General features: G+C 46.5%; 1 protein-coding gene across 1 annotated transcript in view; it reads right to left on the bottom strand.

Annotated features, from left to right (window-relative positions):
* Positions 1 to 25,288, bottom strand: part of LOC124624984 (peripherin-2-like) — a 72,050-nt gene that overhangs the window by 15,651 nt on the left and 31,111 nt on the right. Inside the window, exon 2 of the mRNA XM_047149146.1 lies at positions 22,486 to 22,644. Within this exon, the coding sequence (XP_047005102.1) occupies positions 22,486 to 22,644 (159 nt within the window). The remainder of the gene's footprint in view (positions 1 to 22,485; positions 22,645 to 25,288) is intronic.

The raw sequence follows: 25,288 nt of genomic DNA, 5'->3' as shown, positions 1-25,288 counted from the left end.
CTGCCGCAAGCCGCGTGAGGTAGCTGCACGGTCTCAAGCGCCTTGCCACGGTTCGCGCGGCTCCCTCTGTCGGAGGTTCAAGTCCTCCCTCGGGCATGGGTGTGTGTGTTGTCCTTAGCGTAAGTTAGTTTAAGTTAGATTAAGTAATTTGTAAACCAAGGGACCGATGGCCTCCGCAGTTTGGTCCCATAGGAAATTACCACCACCACCACCTGCCGCATGTACTTGAAGGTACTAACCAACCAAAAAAATGCTAATCCTAATTGCTATAATTATTAGTCTGCAAATGAATAAATACTAATGTGATGTTGTTCAGTACACTGTACAGTGTCACCAGCAAAAATGTCTCCACTTACACCCATTACGCGCTGTAAAACATATATTTGTATAAGCATTTCATTTGTTAATGATGTTATTTGTGGTGTCACCGCCAGACACCACACTTGCTAGGTGGTAGCCTTTAAATCGGCCGCGGTCCGTTGGTATAAGTCGGACCCGCGTGTCGCCACTGTCAGTGATTGCAGACCGAGCGCCGCCACACGGCAGGTCTAGAGAGACTTCCTAGCACTCGCCCCAGTTGTACAGCCGACTTTGCTAGCGATGGTTCACTGACAAATTACGTCCTCATTTCCCGAGACGATAGTTAGCATAGCCTTCAGCTACGTCATTTGCTACGACCTAGCAAGGCGCCATTATCATTTGCTATTTATCTTGTGATGCATGTACCGTCAGACCGATGTTCACCAATTATGGATTAAAGTTAAGTATTCCAGCAGCTACGTACTTTTCTTGCTAGTATAACTCCTTTAACTGTTCCAGACCTCACGCCAGCCTGCGTGAGCTTAAACGCGTGCCTTTCGGCTTCCTCCTAGTGGCTTGGCTGTCTTGCCAAGTCACAACAGTTTGGCGCCGAGGATTGGCGACGAGCCAATTCGCGTTTGTACCAATACAGACTGATATACTCGTGTAATGGCTTCGCCACAATCTCCAGATGTACTGTCCGAATTTTATCGCTTGCAGAATCAGCAGACACAGGCCTTATTGGATGCCCTTGGACAGCTCGTCCAGGGTCAACGTGCAATGCAAAACGATGCGGCAGCCGCCGCTCCACCGCTACCGCAGCCACAACACGCAGTTGCACCACCTTTTCGTCCTTTTGATGCGGCACTGGAAAGCTGGATGGAGTGGTCACGCCAATTTGGATTCCATCTCGCCGCCTACAGAATTCAAGGTAATGAGCGGCAGCCTTTTTTGCTTTCTTGTGTTGGAGTGTCCACCTACCGTGTGATAGTGAAATTATTTCCCCGACGCGACATAGCAACTCTGTCCTACGAAGAAATTTTGTCTGCATTAGACGCATATTTCAAAGAATCAGTCAATGTAGTTGCAAATAGGTACACCTTCTTTCATACAAAACGTACGGCCGTTCAAACTAATCGGGAGTGGGTTGCAACTTTGCAAGGCCTTACTAGGGATTGTGCTTTTGAGTGTCAATGTGGACTCCCTTATTCAGATACTATGGTACGTGATGCTATTGCACAGGACGTTTCTGATGTTCGTATACGGGAACAGATTTTGAAACTAGTCAATCCCTCCCTTCAACAAATGATGGACATATTGGATCGGCAGGACACATTTGACTTTGCTCAGGAATCATTTGAAACTTCACCAGCCGTGTGTCACATTAACCCGCCCGCCGTGCGAGCTACACGGAACAGTAAACAGCCCTCGCGCCCGTCTGCACAGCTGCCGCCAAGCTCTCCGCCACGTGTGCCGCGCAAGCAAGCAAATGCAGTGCTAAAATCATGCCCGCGGTGTGCTACTAGACATTCGCGTGAGAATTGCCCGTCACGCCACGCTATTTGCTTTTTCTGTAATAAAATAGGACATGTTCAAAGTGTTTCCCAGAAAAAGCTCCGATCGGTCACTCACAACCATTCCAGGCCCTTTGCTTTGCGCTGGAATCGGACTCGAACCCAGAATACTCAGGCTCGTGAACCTTCGCCCATGGAAATTCATGTAGTTCATTCCACTCTGCCCAGTGCCACTCTCTCTAACAGTACCTGTGTTTGTCCCACAAATAGTGTGCGTCGGCGTCGCCGGAAATCACGTCACGTCGCAAGTGATTCTGTACCAGTGTCAGTTCACGTTGCATGAGCCAGTCGCTCTTGTCGTCAGCAGGACAATAAACTTTTTGTAGACTTGGACATTCGCGGCAACGTGATACCATTCCAGCTCGATACCGGAGCTGCAGTTTCACTGATCAATCAAGACACTTACAAACAGCTGGGCACACCTCCGTTGCGTGCCGCAAATGTTAAGCTAACTACATATTCCGGTCACGAGCTCCCTGTGTTAGGACATTGCAGCCTTCTTGCAACATACAAGGGACAAACAAAACTTGTGTCATTGTATGTCCTTCGTTCTTCTTCTGCAGTGAACTTGTTTGGTTTCGATTTGTTTCAGTTGTTTAACTTGTCTATAGTCAATCAGGTCCTATCAGTGAACCAGACTGTGCCTTCAGACAGTGTATCTCGTCTATGTGAAGAGTTTGCAGACATTTTTGCACCGGGCCTTGGTTGCGCTAAGAACTATAAAGCACATTTGGAACTGAAAGTAAACGCGCAATCGAAATTTTTCCGAGCGCACAATGTTCCCCACGCATTGCGTGATGAGGTCGCAAGAACATTACACGATTTGGAATCACAAGGTGTAATTGAACGTGTGCAGGCTTCTCTCTGGGCATCACCCTTAGTAATTTTGCAAAAACCTTCCGGAAAATTGAGACTTTGTGTGGACTTCAAGGCAACAGTGAATCCACAACTAGTGACTGCAACTTTTCCATTACCCCGCCCGGACGATCTTTTTGACAAACTGTGCCCAGGTAAATATTTTTCGACGTTGAACCTCGCCGATGCGTACTTGCAAATACCGGTGGACGAAGAATCCCAGCGCGTTTTGGTGGTTAACAAAATGGTTCAAATGGCTCTGAGCACTATGGGACTTAACATCTATGGTCATCAGTCCCCTAGAACTTAGAACTACTTAAACCTAACTAACCTAAGGACAGCACACAACACCCAGCCATCACGAGGCAGAGAAAATCCCTGACCCCGCCGGGTGGTTAACACGCATCTTGGTTTGTATCGATTCAAACGACTGCCATTCTGGTGTGCATTCGCCCCTGCATTGTTTCAGCAATATTTACAAACTGTTTGTGCGTCGGTCCCTACTGCAGCAAACTATCTGGACGATATTGTGATCTCCGGAAAGACGGAAGAACATTTAGCCAATCTCAGAACATTATTTCAGGTCTTGCGACAAAATGGTCTTCGCTTGCGAAAGGACAAATGTGTGTTTTTTGCTCGTGACTTACCCTATCTGGGCCATGTACTCAATGCCCAAGGCATACACCCCAGTCCAGAGCACCTCCGTGCTATACAAGACTTGCCTTCGCCGCAGAATTTGAAGCAGCTACAGAGTGTGCTGGGAAAAATCAATTATTATCATCGCTATGTGCGCCACGCCTCTTCCATTTCAGCTCCGCTTCATCGCTTACGCCGTAAAGGTGTTCCGTTCGTCTGGACGACGGAATGCGAACGCGCCTTTCGCCAGTTGAAATCGGCGTTGCTTTCAAATACTTGCCTTACGCCATTCGATCCCCAGAAACCACTTTTGTTGATGGTGGATGCATCGGATTTCGGGATCGGTGCTGTGCTTGCGCACAAAGATGGATCGCACGATCGCCCTATTGCCTTTGCGTCCAAATGGCTCTCGTCTGCGCAAAGAAATTATTCACAGATAGAGAAAGAAGCTTTGGCTCTCGTATTTGGTGTTACTAAGTTTCATGATTTCTTGTATGGTCGTCACTTTACCATCATCACAGACCACAAACCTTTGACATCGCTTTTTCATCCGACCAAGCCTGTACCTCCACGTACAGCGCAGAAATTCATTCGCTGGTCTATTTTCCTCTCGCAGTACCGCTACGATATCTTGTATCGGTCCACTGCTAAGCACGGAAACGCCGATGCCTTGTCCCGTTTGCCTGTTGCTGAGGATAGAGCATTCGATTCCTCCGAACTTGCTTGCATGTTCATTGATTCGGAAACCGATGACGTGGTCGAATAGTTTCCGATTGATTTTCGTCGTGTAGCTACAGCCACAGCTGCTGACCCTGTCCTTGCTACCGTTTTGCGTTTTGTTGCTACGCAATGGCCCTTGTCAAAATCACGGATCGAGGATCCGTTGGTTCACCGATTTTTTGCTCACAAGGAGAGACTTTTTGTGCGACGTGTTGTTTTGCTGTTGCGTTCTGATAATGATCAGACCAGGGTCGTGGTCCCACGTTCGTTACTGCCCTCTGTCTTACGGCTTCTCCACCAAGGACATTGGGGTATAGTGCGAACGAAACAACTTGCTCGTCAGCATTGTACTTGGTTCGGAATCGATGCCGCGATTACGACTATGTGTTCTTCTTGCCTGGTGTGTGCCGAACAACAATCCGCACCACCGCGGAAATTCTTTGCATGGCCACAAGCCACTTCCCCTTGGCAACGCTTACACATCGATTTTGCTGGTCCATTCTGGAATGCTCGATGGTTGGTTCTGGTCGATTCATTCAGTAATTTTCCTTTTGTTGTCCGGATGTCTTCCACGACGTCTTCTGCCACCATCCAAGCGTTATCCGCTATCTTTTGCATTGAAGGTCTTCCACAGACTATTGTTTCCGACAATGGCCCACAATTCATGTCCGCAGAATTTCAGTCATTCTGCCAGGCCACTGGTATTCAACATCTGACATTCGCGCCGTTTTCGCCTCAGTCAAACGGTGCCGCTGACCGATTGGTCCGGACTTTCAAGTCACAGATGTTGAAGCTGAAAGAGTCGCATTCTCGGGAGGACGCGTTATTGCTCTTTTTGTCCTCGTATCGCTCTCAGCCCCGAGATGGTCGCTCGCCGGCTGAGTTGTTGCACGGTCGCCCTCATCGCACCTTGATGTCTTTGCTACATCCGCCGCATCAGGTTCCTGTGCAGCGGCAGACACCTGCTTTTGCCCCAGGCGACGTTGTATACTATCGCAACTATCGAGGTTCACGGCGTTGGCTCGCAGGGCGCATTCTTCGCTGCCTCGGCCGCGCTATGTATCTGGTTTTGGGGGCCTCTGGTGAGGTGCGTCGGCATCTCAATCAGCTGCGCCTCTGTCGTCGCACGGGTTCTGCCGCTCCCCGTCTGCTTTCAGCGACGGTGCCGTCCGGTCAGCGCTCTGGGGACCCATCTACTGGCTCGCCTCATCCCCAGGTGTTACCGATGCTGCCTTCCATTTTGCACCATGGCGACGCGCCGCCGCCTGTTCTCCCGCCGGCGACGCCCGCGGTGGATGTGTCGCTGCAACCGCCGGGCGCCTCCCTGGGTCACGCGCCGCCGATCGCTTCCCGTGACCAGCTGTCCTCCGACATGGAACTCTTGCCCGCTCCGGAACACATGGCGTCTTCGCCCGTCGGGTGCCCCGACCCGATGGAGTTCGACCCTTCGGCCCCTCCTGTCTCTTTACGGGCGCATACACCGCATGTTGGCGTGCACCCTGGACTAGGTTTTCAGGCGTTTCCTAGCTCCCCTCGGACCGAATGGCAGGGTGCGGGTGGCACAGCCTCGCCTGTTGTTAGGCTCCCCACCTCGTCGCATATGTCAACATGGGGTCCTCTCCACGGCGGGCGGAGGCCTTATGCCACAACCGTCCGCCGATTTGCGGGGGAGCAATATGGTGTCACCGCCAGACACCACACTTGCTAGGTGGTAGCCTTTAAATCGGCCGCAGTCCGTTGGTGTAAGTCGGACCCGCGTGTCGCCACTGTCAGTGATTGCAGACCGAACGCCGCCACACGGCAGGTCTAGAGAGACTTTCTAGCACTCGCCCCAGTTGTACAGCCGACGTTGCTAGCCATGGTTCACTGACAAATTGCGCTCTCATTTGCCGAGACGATAGTTAGCATAGCCTTCAGCTACGTCATTTGCTACGACCTAGCAAGGCGCCATTATCATTTGCTATTTATCTTGTGATGCATGTACCGTCAGACCGATGTTCACCAATTATGGATTAAAGTTAAGTATTCCAGCAGCTACGTACCTTACTTGCTAGTATAACTCCTTTAACTGTTCCAGACCTCACGCCAGCCTGCGTGAGCTTAAACGCGTGCCTTTCGGCTTCCTCCTAGTGGCTTGGCTGTCTTGCCAAGTCACAATATTATTAATTTACGCATATAGCGCCGTTACCGGTTTACAACCGACAGGTTCATCTTTACACGGGTGTTCACGTCCAGCTGCACATTTATTGATGTTTACATTGGTTTTCGGCTTTTTATTTCCCCTTGTGGTGTAAGACCTGTGGGACAGTTGCGCCCTGCACTAAAAAGTGATGTTGTAGCCAATGATGTAATTCAACGCAACTCTCCCTAATGACGATTAAGCACAATGTAAACAAATCTTAAAAGTTGATTTATAGTTCACTAACGTCGAGAATCCCTCGTCGTCTGGTTGTAATGTTGTTTGCTTGTCTTCACGTAATAGTTCAGGCTACATGAAGCCTAGACAGCGTAAAGCGCACACAAACACACACACATGCGCGCGCCAAAAAGTTGTTGCCACACGGAAAAATATATACAAAGATGACGATATCGCAACTAAAACAAGGCTACAGAATTTCTCACAGCTGAATAAACGTGTTAACAGTTATTGCGTTTACTTTTGAAATTATGAACAGTTTACATACTTTTTTTCATCTGTCACGTTTTCATTTGCTCCATTACATATATGATACTGGTTCAAAACATGACAGACCAATAGCCCTGCTGAACCCATGGGACTGCATGCCTCAGGCGTGGCTTGATACTTGCCAACTTGCCTCAACCACACTCTTCAATGGCAATCATCACATATCAGATAAAATGTGAACTTCCCCCCCAGGGGGTCCACAACTCTTTTGTGGATACATGCGTAGCAAGCACGGGACCCCGAGCTAATGTGGCCCTCCTTCCTTTCCGGGCTGCATACCTTTCCTTTCCGCATCCTTCCTCATCCCCCATCTTCGTCCCCCCCCTCACCTCCACCTCTTTCCTTCCCTTTCTCCCCCTCTGGGAGTATGTTTTGTGCCTACGTCTGGAGACAGACGCTCCAAAATGTAACACATTCTTCGCTTTCTCTGCTTGCAAGTCTTCGTCCTTCCTTTGTCCTTCTCTTTTCCTTACCTCTTCTCTTTCCCCTTTTCTCCGCTGCGGCGTTTGAGACCTCTCATCTTTCCTTTCCCTTTGTTTTTCCCTTTCTCTTTTTTCCTCCCTGTGCATGTCTGAAGGCCGACCCACGCATTTCCATGCATAGCCGGTGACGGGGTAACGCATAATTCCCCACCCCAGGTAGACAGGTAGGACACGTACGTACCCCCTGGTAACGGCCAGGCCCAGGGAGGGGTGATTACCTGAGCTGATACCTTCCGAAAGTGCCGATTGGTCCCTCCGGCCGTTTCTCGGGAGGTGTGACCTGAGGTGTGAACAATCACCTAAGGCAGGAGTGCCCTCAGAGAGGGCCCTCACAAGGAAGGAGCGCGCCATTGGAGACGCCAGTAATCATCGGGGATCCATTCGCAATGGTTTCCTCATCTTCTACTATGTCTGCTCACAAGCGTAAGTTCAATGAGTCTCAGCCACAGACAGTCCTTCCATCGTTGCCACAGTTCCTTGTTGTTTCTCGGTCTGACGAAGGTCACGACTTCTCTACGGTCAACCATTTCATTATTCAGAAAGGTGTCAACGCAATTGCAGGTCCTGTAACGTCTTGTTCCAGATTACGAAATGGCACCTTGTTGTTAGAAACAGTCAGTGCCCTCCAGGCACAAAAATTGCTGCGTACTTCACTGCTACACACCTTCCCTGTCAGGGTGGAAGTGCACCGCACTTTAAATTTCTCACGTGGGGTCGTTTAAACATGCTCCCTCTACGGATTGTCCGACGAGGAAATTCAACACTACCTGTCTGACCAGGCCATAAAGGCTGTTCATAGAGTCATGAAAAGGGTTGACACGAACATCATTCCAACCCGTACTGTCTTCTTGACATTTGACAGAGTTCAACTCCCATCGAACATAAAAGCGGGCTCTGAGATAATTTCCGTTCACCCTTACATCCCAAACCCTACACGTTGCTATCGGTGTCAGCGGTTCAATCACACCAGCCAGTCCTGTTCCAATCCGGCCAAATGTGTTACGTGTGGCAAGGATGCCCATGAGGGTGCTTGTCCACCTCCATCCCCTCGTTGCATCAACTGTATGGGTGACCACGCTGCTTCCTCTAGAGATTTCCCCATTTTTAAAGACGAAAAGCTCATCAGGAAATCAGAGTGAAGGAAAAGGTGTTGACTTTTGCTGCTCGAAAATTATTCGCCAGTCGAAAGCCCACTGTGCCTCAGACAGGAAAATACAGCACTGTCCTTGCCTCTCTTCAGCCAACAAAGGAGGCGGCCATGCAGACTTGTGATCTCACCTTTAGTGCCACGGTCGTCAGATCGGCCAGTGCAAAGATCGCCTGTTCAACCTCCCCACTTTCGCCTGCTCACTCTATGGCTCACCCTTCATCGGGTTCTGCAAAATCTCGAGCCCAAAAGTCAGCCACTAAGACTTCCAAAAAAGAGCCTACTCGCGAAGATTTTTTACGTACCCCAACTTCACAACCATCGGTTCCTCCTTCATCTAAACATCCCGTTGCCAAGAAGGCTAATAAGAAACCCAGTTCCTCTCCTTCTCCGCCACGGCGTGTCTCGTCTACAGCACCACCTCGCGGTAGCCGCCCTTGGCCGTCTTCTGTGTCGCCGAGGCGCACTGCTGGCGGCCAATCAACCGGCCGATCGCTGATGGCAGGAGCTGCTCCTGAACAACCTATGGATCAGGATCTTCTGCCTTCAGCTGAATGCCGTTCCACGCTGTCGGTCGCAAGCTCTGAGCAGTCGTTGAGTTGACGGCAACCTTGGTCACATTCTTCCATTTTCTGTCCACCCTATGTCCATTACCCACTGGAATATCCACGGCATTCGAGCCAATCGGGATGAATTGTCGATCCTCTTACGATCCTACTCGCTGGTCATCTTCTGTCTTCAGCAAACAAAGCTGCGTCCCCACGACCGCTTTGTTCTCCCCCATTTTCAGTCAGTCCGATTTGATCTCCCCTCTGTTGAAGGCACTCCAGCACATGGAGGACTCATGATTCTTCTCCATGATACTCTCCATTATCACCCAATCTCCTTAAACACTTCCTTCCAAGCTGTCGCTGTCCGTCTTTCCCTTTCTGGATACACCTTCTCTCTTTGTACTGTATACATTCCATCGTCCACACCAATGGCACGAGCTGATCTCCTCCATCTTCTTCGTCAGCTTCCACCCCCCTATTTGCTGGCTGGGGACTTCAATGCCCACCACCCGCTTTGGCGATCTCCACATCCTTGTCTGCGTGGCTCACTATTGATAGACGTCTTCCACCAAGCGGATCTTGTTTGCCTCAACACTGGGGACCCTACATTTTTGTCTGCCTCCACGACAAATTTCTCTCTTTTGGACCTTTCGGTCGGTACTGTTCCGCTAGCTCGGCGCTTCGAATAGTTCGCCCTTGCTGATACACACTCGAGTGACCACTTTCCATGTGTCCTTAGATTGCAGCCACGACTGCCATATATGCGCCTGCGACGCTGGAAGTTTGACCAAGCCGATTGGACACTTTTTTCGTCTCTAGCGACATTCGATGACCGTCACTTTCTTAGCGTCGACGATGAGGTCACACATATTACAGACGTTATTCTTACAGCTGCGGAACGTTCAATACCACGCACCTCCGAATTGCCCCGGCGCCCTCCAGCTCCTTGGTGGAACGAGGCATGCCGTGACGCAATACGTGAGCGGCAACGTGCTCTTCGCGTTTTCCGCCAGCATCCTACTTTGGCCAACTGTATCCGCTATAAGCAGTTCCGTCCGCGATGCCGTCGCGTCATCCGCGATAGCAAGAAGGCAAGCTGGGACTTCTTTACTAGCTCATTTAACACCTTCACTCCCTCCTCGGAAGTTTGGAGTCGGTTTCGACGGTTATCTGGCGCGCCTAGTTTCTCCCCGGTCTCTGGGCTCACTGTCGCGCATGATACATTAGTGGACCCTGTCGCATTTTCTAACTCATTGGGTCAACACTTTGCTGAGATTTCGAGCTCTTCAAATTACCCGCCAGCGTTTCTCCCGAAGAAACGTGCAGCGGAAGTGCAACCTCTTGCTTTCTCCTCTCAAAATCGCGAAAGCTATAATACTGTTTTCTCCATGTGGGAACTCCAACATGCACTTCTTCTCGCTCCTCCGCCCCAGGACCGGATGGTATCCACATCCAAATGTTGCTGCATTTATCAAACCATAGTCTGCGTTACCTCCTTCGCCTTTATAATCGAATTTGGACCGACAGTACTTTTCCCGGACGATGGCGGGAAGCTATCGTCGTTCCTGTTCCGAAACCTGGAAAGGACAAACATCTCCTCTCTAGCTATCGCCCCATTTCTCTCACGAGTAGTGTATGTAAGGTTTTGGAGCGTATGGTGAATTGCCGTTTAGCTTGGTGGCTGGAGTCCCGCAGTCTTTTAACACCTGCCCAATGCGGTTTCCGAAAGCATCGTTCTGCAGTTGACCATCTTGTTGCTCTCTCCGCTTATATCATGAAAAATTTTCTCCCGAAACGCCAAACAGTAGCAATATTTTTGATCTGGAGAGAGCATACGATACCTGTTGGAGGACAGGCATCCTACGCACACTGTTCTCTTGGGGCTTTCGAAGTCGGCTGCTCCTTTTTTTTTCGCGAATTTATGGCAGAGCGCACATTTAGAGTGCGGGTGAACACTACTCTCTCCCGTACTTTCTCCCAAGAAAACGGGGTACCCAAGGGCTCCGTGCTAAGTGTTGTACTGTTTGCCATTGCCATAATTCCAATTATGGACTGTCTCTTTCCTGATGTCTCGGAATTATGGACTGTCTCTTTCCTGATGTCTCGGGCTCCCTCTTTTTGGACGATTTTGCGATCTACTACAGCTCTCAACGGACCAGCCTTCTTGAACGACGTCTTCAAGGCTGTCTCGATCGCCTCCACTCTTGGAGCATCGAAACAGGCTTCCGCTTTTCTCCCAGTAAGACCGTTTGTGTTAATTTTTGGCGTCGTACCGAGTTTCTTCCACCTTCCTTACATCTAGGACCTGTCAACCTTCCGTTTTCGGGAGTCGCTAAACTCTTGGGTCTTATGCTTGACAGAAAACTGTGCTGGTCCTCCCTCGTTTCCTATCTTTCGGCTCGCTGTCTGCGATCCCTCAACATCCTCCGTGTCCTGAATGGTACCTCCTGGGGAGCGGACCGAGTGGTCCTCCGCCTCTATCGCGCCTTAGTGCGCTCGAAATTGGACTATGGGAGCATAGTTTACTCCTCTGCTCGGCCGTCTATTCTTCGGCGTCTCGACTCTATCCACCACCGTGGATTACGTTTAGTGTCTGGAGCTTTTTACACCAGCCCTGTGGAAAGCCTTTATGCTGAGACTGCTGAACCTCCGCTGTCCAATCGGCGAGCTGTCCTTCTGAGTCGTTATGCTAGCCATCTGTCTTCCATGCCAGCTAATCCGGCCCATGACATTTTTTTTGACGCCTCCTTGGATGTAGGGTATGCAGGCCGCCCTTCCTCCCTACTACCACCGGGAGTCCGCTTCCGTCAACTGCTCCATTCCGCTTTCCTAAAACCTTCTTGACAACTTGGGGTACAGCACCGCCTTGGCTCCGTCCCCGGACCTGCCTGCTCCGTGACCTTTGTCAATTTCCCACGGATGGTACCCCTTCACTTGTTTATCGTCAGGCATTTGCTGCTCTATGTGCACAAATGAAGGAAGCCACATTTATTTACACCGATGGCTCAAATACATCGTTAGGTGTAGGGAGTGCCTATATTGTTGGCGACACCCCAAATCGATTTCGGCTTCCCGACCAGTGTTCGGTTTATACTGCGGAGCTTTATGCTGTTCTCCAGGCTGTCCAATACATCCGTCGCCATCAGCGGATACAGTATGTTATCTGTTCAGATTCTCTCAGCTCTCTCCTCAGTCTCCAAGCTCTGTACCCTGTCCACCCTCTGGTCCACCGGATTCAGGACTGCCTCCACTTGCTCCACTTGGGGGGCGTCTCTGTGGCCTTCCTCTGGATCCCAGGACACGTCGGTATCTGTGGAAATGAGGCGGCCGATATAGCGGCCAAGGCTGCAGTCTCTCTTCTTCAGCCAGCTATTCGCATGATTCCCTTCGTCGATCTACGGAGTGTTTTATGTCGTCGTGTTACTCTTTTATGGCACGCACATTGGTCGACACTTCCCAATAATAAATTGCGGGACGTGAAAGCTCTTCCCTGTGCTTGGACCTCTTCCTCCCGAACGCGTCGTCGGGAGGAGGTAATTTTAATTAGACTCCGGATAGGACACTGTCTTTTTAGCCATCGACATCTTTTAAGTGGTGATCCTCCCCCGCTCTGTCGCCACTGCTCTCAGCTTTGGATGGTAAGACATCTTTTACTTGAGTGCCCCATTTTACTCCGTTACGCGCTCGTCTACAGCTGTCGCCTGATATATCTTCCATTTTAGCAGATGACACGCGCTCAGCCGATCGCGTTCTCGAGTTTATTAGTGCCAGTGAGATGACGTCAGTCATTTGAAGCTCTTTTTGGGGACAACCCACCCCCTTCTATAGTGGTTTTTTAAGCTTTCCTTGTATTTTTAGTTTCTCCAATTTTTTTAGTTTCGATCCCATTTCTGCTGGTTTCCAGTGTCGTTTTTTTACCTTTTCCTAAGTCACAGACCGGGCGCTAATGACCGTAGCAGTTATGCACCCTAAAACCATAGCAACAAAAAAAAAGTGAACTTGTCGGTGAAGGGACCCGACATCGGCAGGGTGAAGTGGCTTGTACTACTACTGTTCGGAATGGACTCCCAGGGATCAAATTACTCCTATGGGGACAGTTGTGTACTTTCTGCATCGACGCAGCACTCCTATAGTTGCCTCGAAAACAGCGGTGCCCAATTCGGTTGCCTTCAGCTTGGGATACCTACGAGCCATAATTTGTAGTTAGCGGCCATCAGGTTATATTGATGAAGGCCGGCAATCAATACAAGGAATATCAATCGCTCATGTGATGCTCGAATGACGTCTTTGTCGTGCATGCCACTGACTGCAACCTTCTTATTCTGAATAACCATCTTCCAGCAAAAATACAGTGCGCTCAAGATCTAAGCCTGAAATGATACTGTGGTCAATCTGACAGATTGAAAGAGCCGCAGTGTCCCATACACGATCGGAGACACAGCCCGGTCCACAGAAATTCATTGACAATGCAGGTTTACTTTGATTTCCATTACACATATGACAGTAAGGAGCGGTTTTCTGTGGTCAAAAGAGTGTTAAGAAAGAAGCTTACGACAAAACAAACTGTGTTAGTGATGGAGATAGTTCAGAACATTTTGTCGGTTTATTACGGTAGGAAGCAAGGTATCCTCTTGTAGTGATTCGTAGATTCAAATGGCTCTGAGCACTATGGGGCTTAACTGCTGTGGTCATCACTCCCCTAGAACTTAGAACTACTTAAACCTAACTAATCTAAGGACATCACACACATCCATGCCCGAGGCAGGATTCGAACCAGCGACCGTAACGGTCGCGCGGGATTCGTAGAGTACATGTGTAGATACATACATAGAGTGCAGGGAGAGGTATAGTAAAAACGGAATTATGAAAAATCCAGGCTGCTAAAATACTGAGGCAATAGATGCTGCAAAACGTCTCCACTTCTTCAGTGCATAAAACTATGGAAAATCCAAAAAATGATGAGCATCACCAGAACACACGTTGAGTGGTTTGCAGGAATTACTCATGTTCTATAAAATCCCGAAGGAGCTTCGAAATACTGATTAGGTGACTTCTTTTTGAGAATCATCAGACTTCCGACTGGTTCGATATGGCCCGCCACGAATTCTTCTCCAACGCCAATCTCTTCATCTCAGAATAGCACTTGCGCCGTACGTCCTCACTTATTTGTTGGATATGTTCCAATCCCAGTCTTTCCCTTCAATTCTTACCCTCTAAAGCTCCCTCTAGCACCATGGCAGCTAGTTCCTTATGTCGTATCACACGTCCTCTCATCCTGTCTTTTCTTCTTCTCAGTGTTATCCATACGTTCCTTTCTTCGCCGATTCTGCGGAGTACCTCCTCATTCCTTACCAGACCACCTAATTTTCAAAAACCTGCTATAGCACCACATTTCAAACGCTTAGATTGTCTTCTTTTCTATTTTTTTTATTTATTGGAAACGCACACATGCAGTGCAAAGGATTACATTCACATTACATAACATTCACATAACTTGTCTTTGCTATAAGCTACGATGGATTTCTGTCTATTCCTGCACTTGATAATATGGTATTGGTCACAAAATTCCAAGCACAACTCTCACACACACTCGTCATCTGGTTCGTGAAATAATTTGTTGCAACACACCTTGTGGTGAAAACCATGGGCTGCCAATCTCGTCGTCACGTGTCGCATTTCATGGTTAGCTTCCATACAGATCCTCTCTGGCATAGCAGACGTTGCATAAAAGTCCTTTGGGATGTTGTTTTTCTTCTCATGCAGATCCTGTACAAGCTGTTTGAAGTCGGCACTAGCTGGGAGTATAAGCTCGCATCTTAGATCCTCTATCAGGAAGGTCTCCCTAGTAAGCTTGTATACTAGCCTCGCTCTTGTCTGCGGGACTCCTAAAATTCTCTTCAGGTATCTAGCCTTTACTCGCTCCAATTCTTCCAGCTTTTCGAATTTTCCGACTGTCGTAAATCACTGCCAAGAATTGCTATACTCCAAACGTAAATTCTCTGAAATTTCTTCCTCAAATTAAGGTCAACGTTTGATACTAACAGATATCTGTTGGCCAAGAATGCCTATTCTGCCCGTACGAATCTGCTTTTTACATCCTCTTTTCTTCCTCTGTCATGCGTAATTTTGTTTCCAAAGTTTCAGAATTCCTTAACTTCCGTCTACTTTGTGATCCCCAGTTGCGATGTAAAGTTTATTACTACTCGCATTTCTGCTACTCCTCATTGCTTTCGTCTTTCTTCGGTTTACTTTCAATTAATATTCTGTACTCATTAGACTGCCCATTCCATTCTGAATCTCACTGACGATAGCAAGGTCATTGCGAGTCTGAGCGTTGATATCATTTCACCCTGTATTTTAATTCCAGTCTTAAAACTTTCCTTTATTCCGTCATTGCTTCTTCGTTGCTACAGCCCTCTTTTACATCCTTTTTAAATTCGAGTACTTCTTTCTCGGTTTTCCAGTCTTATTATACCATCTTTGTTTCTGTATATATTGTATGTTATCCATTTTTCTCTATACCTTAATCCATTTTCTCAGGATTTCAAACATCTTGAACAATTCTACAAAGTCGAACGGCTTTTCTAAGTCGACAAGTTCTAGGAAAGTGTCTTGATATTTCTTAAGTCTTACTTTGATTGCCAATCGCAACATCGGAACTCCTTTACCGAAAGCCAAACATATCGTCACCTAACAGCTCCTCAATTGTCTTTTCCATTTTTCTGTTATTATTCTTGCTAGCAAGTCGGATACATGAGCCGCTAAGATGACTGTGCGATAGTTATCGCACTTATTTTCTCTTGCAATACACAGGACTGTGTAGATACAAATCTAAATGATAAGAATTAATTGACCTGTCAACGGGACAACAGCTTCACAAGTATTTGTAGTATTTGTCAGATGCAAGTTTCAAGTTCGTAACTAATTACAATATATCTATGAAGACGAAAACTATGCACACTGTACTATTGGATTAAATTTAACAGTGATTCTTGGACGATATTTATAGTTCTTTTTCTGTCGCATACTTCGGACAATGCATATAAAGAAAGAGATCAGGAATCCTATAAAATACTATTCGAAACTGGTTGCTAGACTCAAATACTGGTCACCATTCGACAGATTCAAAAGGTCCAGAAAAAAATAGTTCTGACAGTGCCGGCATAGAAAAGCATCTCAGGCTCCGGACAGTCAACAGTTTTATTTGCAAATACCAAATGTTTGACGGTGTCATAAGTATATTATAATATCCAACGATTAGTTTTCACGTTAAATAGTTCCACACTTATTTTTTCTCTGTTCCCTTTAATTTTTTTAAAAAATGATGAAATAATGTCCCAAGCTGTAGAAAGGTTTAAGCATTTTACTTTTAATCTGATCACATTGTAGAGGGTGCAAGTTGACAGCATTCCCTTCTTTTCCTCGCTGAAGGTAACCTTCAGCACGTGTAGCGAAATTTCTACAAGCGCTTAAGGTCATACGAGGTCGTTTCCATGCAAGTGGGGTGTCCTAAGGGCACGAGCGGTCTCACGAATCACCGTGAGGACTCCGTTACTAAGGAGATCCTTTTCTTTGTGTTTCTGGCTACGAAGCAGAGAAGAGCTCCAGGGCAGCGGTGGCATTTCTGCCTCGCCTGTCTCCTTTTTCCATTTAAATCCACCGCCATACTCCGAAACACGACCCTTCTCCTCCCGCCACACGTTCATGAAAAGTCTTAGTAGAACGCCATGCTGTAGATTTTCGTCATTTTCTCAAAAAAGTTTAACAGTTTCTGTCCAACGAAGCGTTATGCAGTAATCGTCTAACGCACTCGTAACAACAGAAAATCAGGATTGAGAAAACTGGGCTACCAGCAAGAGTGAAACTCCCTCGGTTTCCTCAAAAATTTACCACCAGAGCCCCACTCTGGTAGTGGCGTAGCGGAAGAGTGTTTTTTTTTTTTTTTTTTTTTTTTTGTTTCGTGACGTAGTAAAATCTGCCTGTGGTGATCGTATACGCTTGGGGTGTCGACCAGGAAATCGGGAAATATAGAAGTCTATGAGGCACTGTGTGCAGAACCAACCTAGGGTTTCACGACGTCGCGAAATATAGATTACAATAACCGTAAAGTTATAATAGAAGGGAACTTGAAACGCTGTTGTGTTCATCCAGAATTCCATCCCATTTTGTTGCCACTATTACAACGTCAGAGAGATATTGACTTCTGGAGCGCTCTTACGGACGTTCAGCTGCCCTGACCTGCCCAGTATCCATATATTAGTCCCACTAGACACGCATGGGACATGATGGAGCGACATCCTTCCCGGGCGCCATTATCAGCGACACCTTGTGGTTAGTTGTTACGAGGGGTGGCAGTCGCATCGAATATTGTCTCCCAAGACGTGTCCGGTGCCTCCCTGATCGTCACTATACACAACTGCTGGATCGTGTTGCAGCTAGGAGGCTGTGCAAGATGTTGAAATTATTGTCTAAGACAATTTATCTACTTCTACATCTGTATTCCGCAAGCCAGGCAAGCGGTGCGAGGCAGAGGATATTGTCGCTTCCCCCCTTTCCTCCTCCAGTTACAAACTGTGCGTGGGGGGAACTACTGTTGGCAAGCCTGCCTCTGAACGCGAATCCCTCCAATATTACATTCTTGGTATTTTCGTGAGATATACGTAGGAGGAAGCAATATGTTGGTTTGACTCTTCTAGGACCTCATGTACTAGCGATTTTAACAGTATGTGTTCCACTCTGCTCAACATTGCGGCGCACTATAACAGTTTGTATTCGTAATTAATATTCTTAATAAATTAACCAATTTCAAATCCACTCTGGAAGATCATTCTGTGATGCATAATGCCTCTGTGCATGTAGCAATTATTCTAATCTTAGCCTTACGATTCCTAAGAGGGCGTTGCGTGGGGGTTATGGTGTACACCCACACGTTTATACTGATAAATGACATTCCATTCCTAACAGCTTGACTCAGAAGGATTGCCTCAATGCCTCTGTGCATGTACTCGTAGCCGCTACTCTAATCTTAGTCTTACGATCCCTAAGCGGGCATTGCGTGGGGGCTGTAGTGAGCACCCACATGTTTATACTGCTGTATGGCCGTTAGCAGCGTTATACTGTAGCTGCCCGACAGACGGCGCTTCTTCCGCCAACACATACAATCGCAGTTTTCGGTGCACATTTGACGCACAGCACGTCCTTCCGAAACATCGAGTGCCTCGAGGGCGGCTCGGAACGCGCGCCCCGCAAGCGACTGCCGAAAGCGGGCGCGCCGCCACTGCGTGAGAGACATAGCTGCTCGATACACCGCCTGTCATTCGCTTGGGCAGTGCGGCCGCCGACACTTACTGATGACGCATCTTGTTCTTCCCGTCCGGCGGAGCGGATGGCCGTGCGGGATGTGGCAGTGTCGTGCTGGAAGGCGCCCCTGCTGCCGACGTGGGCTTTCTCACCTCCTTTTTTTTTTTTAGATATTTGCGTGTTTTGCCTGTCTTGTAAGTGGAGTTGGATGAGCATATCGGTTGTATTGGTCGGCCGAGGCTTTTGCAAACTACTTCGTTGAACTACAGACCCTGACCGTTCTTCCATGACATTTAGTCATTTGCCATTCCTGCAAATAATTTTACGTGGTAGTTCAATTTTAAATCGTTCCATACATATACTTGCAGATATTTAATGGTTGTGGCTGCTTCCTGTGGTAAGTTTTTTTCCTGGGTCAGATGACTTTCAAGGCACCATGCGTCCATCCTCTGCAATCTTCTTTAGTTTCGCTACAATTTTCTAGTGTCATACGTGTTTTATGGGTCATATACACATAGGCTAAGCAGGGATGGCTAGAGGACAAATGTAAGGATGTAGAGACTTATCTCACTAGGGGCAATATAGATGCTGCCTACAGGAAAATTAAAGAGACCTTTGGAGAAAAGAGAACCACTTGTATGAATATGAAGAGCTCAAATGGAAATCCAGTTCTAAGCAAAGATGGGAAAGCAGTAAGGTGGAAGGAGTATATAGAGGGTCTATGCACGGGCGATGTACTTGAGGACAATATTATGGAAATGGAAGAGGATGTAGATGAAGATGAAATGGGAGATACGATACTGTGTGAAGAGTTTGTTAGAGCACTGAAAGACCTGAGTCGAAACAAGGCCCCGGGAGTAGACAACATTCCATTACAACTACTCACAGCCTTGGGAGAGCCAGGCCTGACAAAACTCTACCATCAGGTGAGCAAGATGTATGAGACAGGCGAAATGCCCTCAGACTTCAAGAAGAATATAATAATTCCAATCCCTAAGAAACCAGGTGCTGACAGATGTGAAAATTACAGAACAATCAGTTCAATAAATCACGGATGCAAAATACTAGCGCGAATTCTTTACAGACGAATGGAAAAACTAGTAGAAGCCGACCTCGGGGAAGATCAGTTTGTATTCCGTAGAAATATTGGAACACGTGAGGTAATACTGACCCTACGACTTATCTTAGAAGCTAGATTAAGGAAAGGCAAACCTACATTTCTAGCATTTGTAGACTTAGAGAAAGCTTTTGACAATGTTGACTGGAATACTCTCTTTCAAATTATAAAGGTGGCAGGGGTAACATACAGGGAGCGAAAGGCTATTTACAATTTGCACAGAAACCAGATGGCAGTTATAAGACTCGAGGGGCATGAAAGGGAAGCAGTGGTTAGGAAGGGAGTGAGATAGAGTTGTAGCCTCTCCCCAATGTTATTCAATCTGCATATTGAGCAAGCAGTAAAGGAAACAAAAGAAAAATTCGGAGTAGGTATTAAATTCCATGGAGAAGAAATCAAAACTTTGAGGTTCGCCGATGACATTGTAATTCTGTCAGAGACAGCAAAGGACTTGGAAGAGCAGTTGAACGGAATGGACAGTGTCTTGAAAGGAGGATATAAGATGAACATAAACAAAAGCAAAACGAGGATAATGGAATGTACTCGAATTAAGTCGGGTGACGCTGAGGGAATTAGATAGGAACTGAGACACTTAAAGTAGTAAAGGAGTTTTGCTATTTGGGGAGCAAAATAACTGATGATGGTCGAAGTAGAGAGGATATATCATGTAGACTGGCAATGGCAAGGAAAGTGTTTCTGAAGAAGAGAAATTTGTTAACATCGAGTATAGATTTAAGTGTTAGGAAGTCGTTTCTGAAAGTATTCGTATGGAGTGTAGCCACGTATGGAAGTGAAACTTGGACGATAGCTAGTTTGGACAAGAAGAAAATAGAAGATTTAGAAATGTGGTGCTATAGAAGAATGCTCAAGATTAGATGGGTAGATCATATAACTAATGAGGCGGTATTGAATAGGATTGGGGAGAAGAGAAGTTTGTGGCACAACTTGACTAGAAGAAGGGATCGTATGGTAGGACATGTTCTGAGGCATCAAGGGATCACCAATTTAGTATTGGAGGGCAGCGTGGAGGGTGAAAATCGTAGGGTAAGACCAAGAGATGAATACACCAAGCAGATTCAGAAGGATGTGGGTTGGAGTAGGTACTGGGAGATGAAAAAGCTTGCACAGGATAGAATAGCATGGAGAGCTGCATCAAACGAGTCTCAGGACTGAAGACCACAACAACAACAACATATTAAAAGTGAGCCTAAAATATCGATACGTATAAGCAAAACTGGAAAGGACGTATAAACGGAATAACACAAGGTAGGTATGCTAATGAAATTTTGCAGTATCTACCCGAAAAAGAGGCAAGGGGCTAAGTCGGCTGAGGGAACGATGGAGCTAAGAAGCTGAAGTCGGAAGAGGTTCCTCGAAACTAGTCGATGAATGTAGATGATGACAACAGTGATGACGATGATGACTACTTACTCCTAAATACATCTCGTGAAAAGGTCATGAATTTAAAATTAAAGAGCTGATGGCGATTGCTTACTCCTAAATATATCTCGTGAGAAGATCACGAATTTAAAATTACGGAGTTTAGATCCCATACAGAGGTTTATCAACAGTCATTCCTCTCGCGCGCCATTCGCTGCTGCAGAAAATTACGACGGGAATGGCTGTGGTGTTCAAACGACCCTGCGTCGTACACTATACGTTGTGGAGTATAGGCGTAGATGTAGATATAGAATCTGACTGTTCAGGGAAATTGGAAACAAGTAGTACATGAGTCAAACACTTAGCAAGGTGATCAGGAAAAATCTGAGGATTTACAGTGTTTTGGTGTGCCTGAGAGTATCATTTACGCTATAATAATAAAAAAAATACCTAAACAAATAAGTAGGGCCCTTTTTAAGTGGCGTTGCAACGCCAACTGGATGTACAAGGTTCACTCCAAAAGAAATGCACACTATTTTTTTAAAAACACAATTTTCATTCTGCATGTACGAAAGTTTTACAGTGTGTAGATACATCTTCCCGCTTGTTTTCAAACTTAGTTCAACCTGTTCCCGTGAATGGCGCCGTCACAGCATGTCCTCAAGATGGCTGATGAAAGCGGGCACGGCAATATTGAGGATTGTACGTGCAGCCTCGTACTGCACACACTCCAGACAATGTGCAGAGAGTTAACGAATTGGTGGCTGCTGACAGACGCATCACAGAGAACGAATTGTCACGCTACGTTGGGATAGGGGAAGGAAATGTTTCCAGAATACTAAAAGTGTTGGCGTTAAAAAAGGTTTGCGCCACGTGGGTTCCCAGGATGTTGACAGTGGCTCACAAAGAAACAAGAAAAACGGTATGCAGCGCACTTTTGGAACAGTATGAGAATGGCGGAGATGAATTTCTTGGAAGAATTGTGACAGGTGATGGATCATGGCTCTATCATTTTTCACCAGAGACGAAGAGGCAACCAATGGAGTGGCATCATGCAAATTCACGCAAGAAAAAAAAATTCAAAACCTCACCTTCTCCTGGAAAAGTTATGGCTACGGTGTTTTTCGATTCTGAAGGACTCTTGCTTGTGGACATCATGCCAAGTGGAACCACCATAAATTTTGATGCAAATGTGACGACACTGAAGAAACTTCAAGCTCGACTGAGTAGTGTTCGACCACATCGGCAAAAGCAGGATGTTTTGCTGTTGCACAACAATGCACGGCCACATGTCAGTCAAAAAACCATGGAGGCGATCACAAAACTCGGATGGACAACACTGAAACACCCGCCTTACAGTCCTGACCTGGCTCCACGTGACTATCATCTCTTTGGGAAACTGAAAGACTCTCTTTGTGGAACAAAGTGCACGCTGCCAATCAGTGGCTCCAACAGGTTGGTCCAGAATTTTACCGTGCGGGTATACAGGCGTCTGTTCCAAGATGGCGTAAGGCAGTTAAAAGGGATGGAAATTATGTGGAGAAATGAAAATATTGTTCCTAAAGGATGTATCTACACACTGTAAAACTTTCAAAAATGTAGAATAAAAGACGGATTTAAAAAAATAGTGTGTATTTCTTTTGGAGTGACCCTCGTACATAGCGGCCGACGACCAATCATTGACCGTGAGTATACGGTGAACATCGTTGTGTCGTAAGAAGATGATCAGCAGCTCACCTGTAGATGGGACTGCGGGAGAGCACGCCGTGGTGCACGCAGGGCCGGAGCTGCTCGCTGGAGCAGCAGCTGAAGGGCGCGTCGTCGCTGACGAACTGCGGCATGTCCTCGCCCACCTCGGCCACCTCGGACTCGTTGCCGCTCTCGTACGTCGGCCACCTGAAGCACATCAGCGAAGTCTTATCATCTACCTACAATCACTCGAAGTAGCTGACTCTAAACCTTTATGCAGATTATTCGTATTTCAAGTACTGATTCCATGAATCGAACAGTTCATTCGAAGAACATACAGGGTGTTACAAAAAGGTACGGCCAAACTTTCAGGAAACATTCCTCACACACAAAGAAAGAAAATATGTTATGTGGACATGTGTCCGGAAACGCTGACTTTCCATGTTAGAGCTCATTTTATTACTTCTTTTCAAGTCACATTAATCATGGAATGGAAACACACAGCAACAGAACGTACCAGCGTGACTTCAAACACTTTCAAAATGTCCTCCGTTAGCGAGGATACATGCATCATCCACCCTCCGTCGCATGGAATCCCTGATGCGCTGATGCAGCCCTGGAGAATGGCGTATTGTATCACAGCCGTCCACAATACGAGCACGAAGAGTCTCTACATTACGTACCGGGGTTGCGTCGACAAGAGCTTTCAAATGCCCCCATAAATGAAAGTCAAGAGAGTGGAGGTCAGGAGAGCGTGGAGGCCATGGAATTGGTCCGCCTCTACCAATCCATCGGTCACCAAATCTGTTGTTGAGAAGCGTACGAACACTTCGACTGAAATGCGCAGGAGCTCCATCGTGCATGAACCACATGTTGTGCCGTACTTGTAAAGGCACATGTTCAAGCAGCACAGGTAGAGTATCCCGCATGAAATCATGATAACGTGCTCCATTGAGCGTAGGTGAAAGAACATGGGACCCAATCAAGACATCACCAACAATGCCGGCCCAAACGTTCACAGAAAATCTGTGTTGATGACGTGATTGCACAATTGCATGCGCATTCTCGTCGGCCCACACATGTTGATTGTGAAAATTTACAATTTGATCACGTTGGAATGAAGCCTCATCCGTAAAGAGAACATTTGCACTGAAATGAGGATTGACACATTTTTGGATGAACCATTCGCAGAAGTGTACCCGTGGAGGCCAATCAGCTGCTGATAGTGCCTGCACACTCTGTACGTGGTACGGAAACAACTGGATCTCCCGTAGCACTCTCCATACAGTGACGTGGTCAACGTTACCTTGTACAGCAGCAACTTCTCTGACGCTGACATTAGGGCTATCGTCAACTGCACGAAGAATTGCCTCGTCCATTGCAGGTGTCCTCTTCGTTCTAGGTCCTCCCCAGTCGCGAGTCATAGGCTGGAATGTTCCGTGCTCCCTAAGTCGCCGATCAATTGCTTCGAACGTCTTCCTGTCGGGACACCTTCGTTCTGGAAATCTGTCTCGATACAAACGTACCGCGCCACGGCTATTGCCCCGTGATAATCCACACATCGAATCGTCATCTGCCAACTCCGCATTTGTAAACATTGCACTGACTGCAAAACCACGTTCGTGATGAACACTAACCTGTTGATGCTACGTACTGATGTGCTTGATGCTAATATTGTAGAGCAATGAGTCGCATGTCAACACAAGCACCGAAGTCAACATTACCTTCCTTCAATTGGGCCAACTGGCGGTGAATCGAGAAAGTTCAATACATACTGACGAAACTAAAATGAGCTCTAACATGGAAATTAAGCGTTTCCGGACATATGTCCACATAACATCTTTTCTTTATTTGTGTGTGAGGAATGTTTCCTTTAAGTTTGGCCGTACCTTTTTGTAACACCCTGTATATCTTATTTCTGATAAATTTCATAAAGAAGTTATACAGAGAAGCCGTAGTTAGTGTTTTCAGTTCCTGAAACTAGCACCAGCAGTATATTCTTAACAAATTATTTGTATTACACACTTTTGGACTCACAAAATTTTGACTTGATATGTTACACTGAAGTATGATCCCATATGACATTATGGAATAAATGTTACCGCAGTATGCCACTTTTTTTTAATTTCTAAATACCGTCTTCTGAAGACACTCGCAAACAAAAATATAATAGGCATATGCTTCTGCCAGCTGAATTTATTATCAAATTTAACATTGCCAACTTTTATTTGTGGACCATCACATTTTATACTTATGATCGTTGGATGCCTCTCAAAAGGTTTGTTTTTTATATAACGTATCTTTGTGAGGTGTACTAACAGATAATTGGTTGGAAGCTATATATTAATGACCATGAAAATTTCATTAGCAGCTCATACTGCAACTTTGCTTATTTTCTTATTTATCACAATGTTTGTATCATCTGCATACAAAGTAAACTTAGCCTTTGGTAATGTCACTGATCAAAAATCATTAATACACCCAATGAAATGTAAGGATCATCGAATGTAACCTTCTCAGGAACCACACATAATTAGTCCCAGTTGAATGATCACTGACAGCTTAATACAGGGCTCTTCCTCTAAAGGATACAAATAAAGAAATGAAATATGGCTTAACATAATTTTATTGAATGAGAAATTCATTGTCCATGATGTAAACGATCTTCAGTCTACTAGTCTTCAGTTAATATTGGAACAGTGGTTTTCTATAAAACAGTGAAACTTCATGAACTGGAAGTTTTGTATGAATGAGTTCTAATAGTTTCTACAGTAAAAATATAAAGAAATAGATTTGAAATCCAAAATAAACAGCTTCCTAACAAAGAATATGTAGAATTCAGGGGATTGCA

Source organism: Schistocerca americana, chromosome 1 (assembly GCF_021461395.2).
Source record: "Schistocerca americana isolate TAMUIC-IGC-003095 chromosome 1, iqSchAmer2.1, whole genome shotgun sequence".
Taxonomy (NCBI): Eukaryota; Metazoa; Arthropoda; class Insecta; order Orthoptera; family Acrididae; genus Schistocerca; species Schistocerca americana.
Note: the sequence above shows the minus strand (reverse complement) of the source record. Positions and strands in the feature narration are given on the sequence as shown.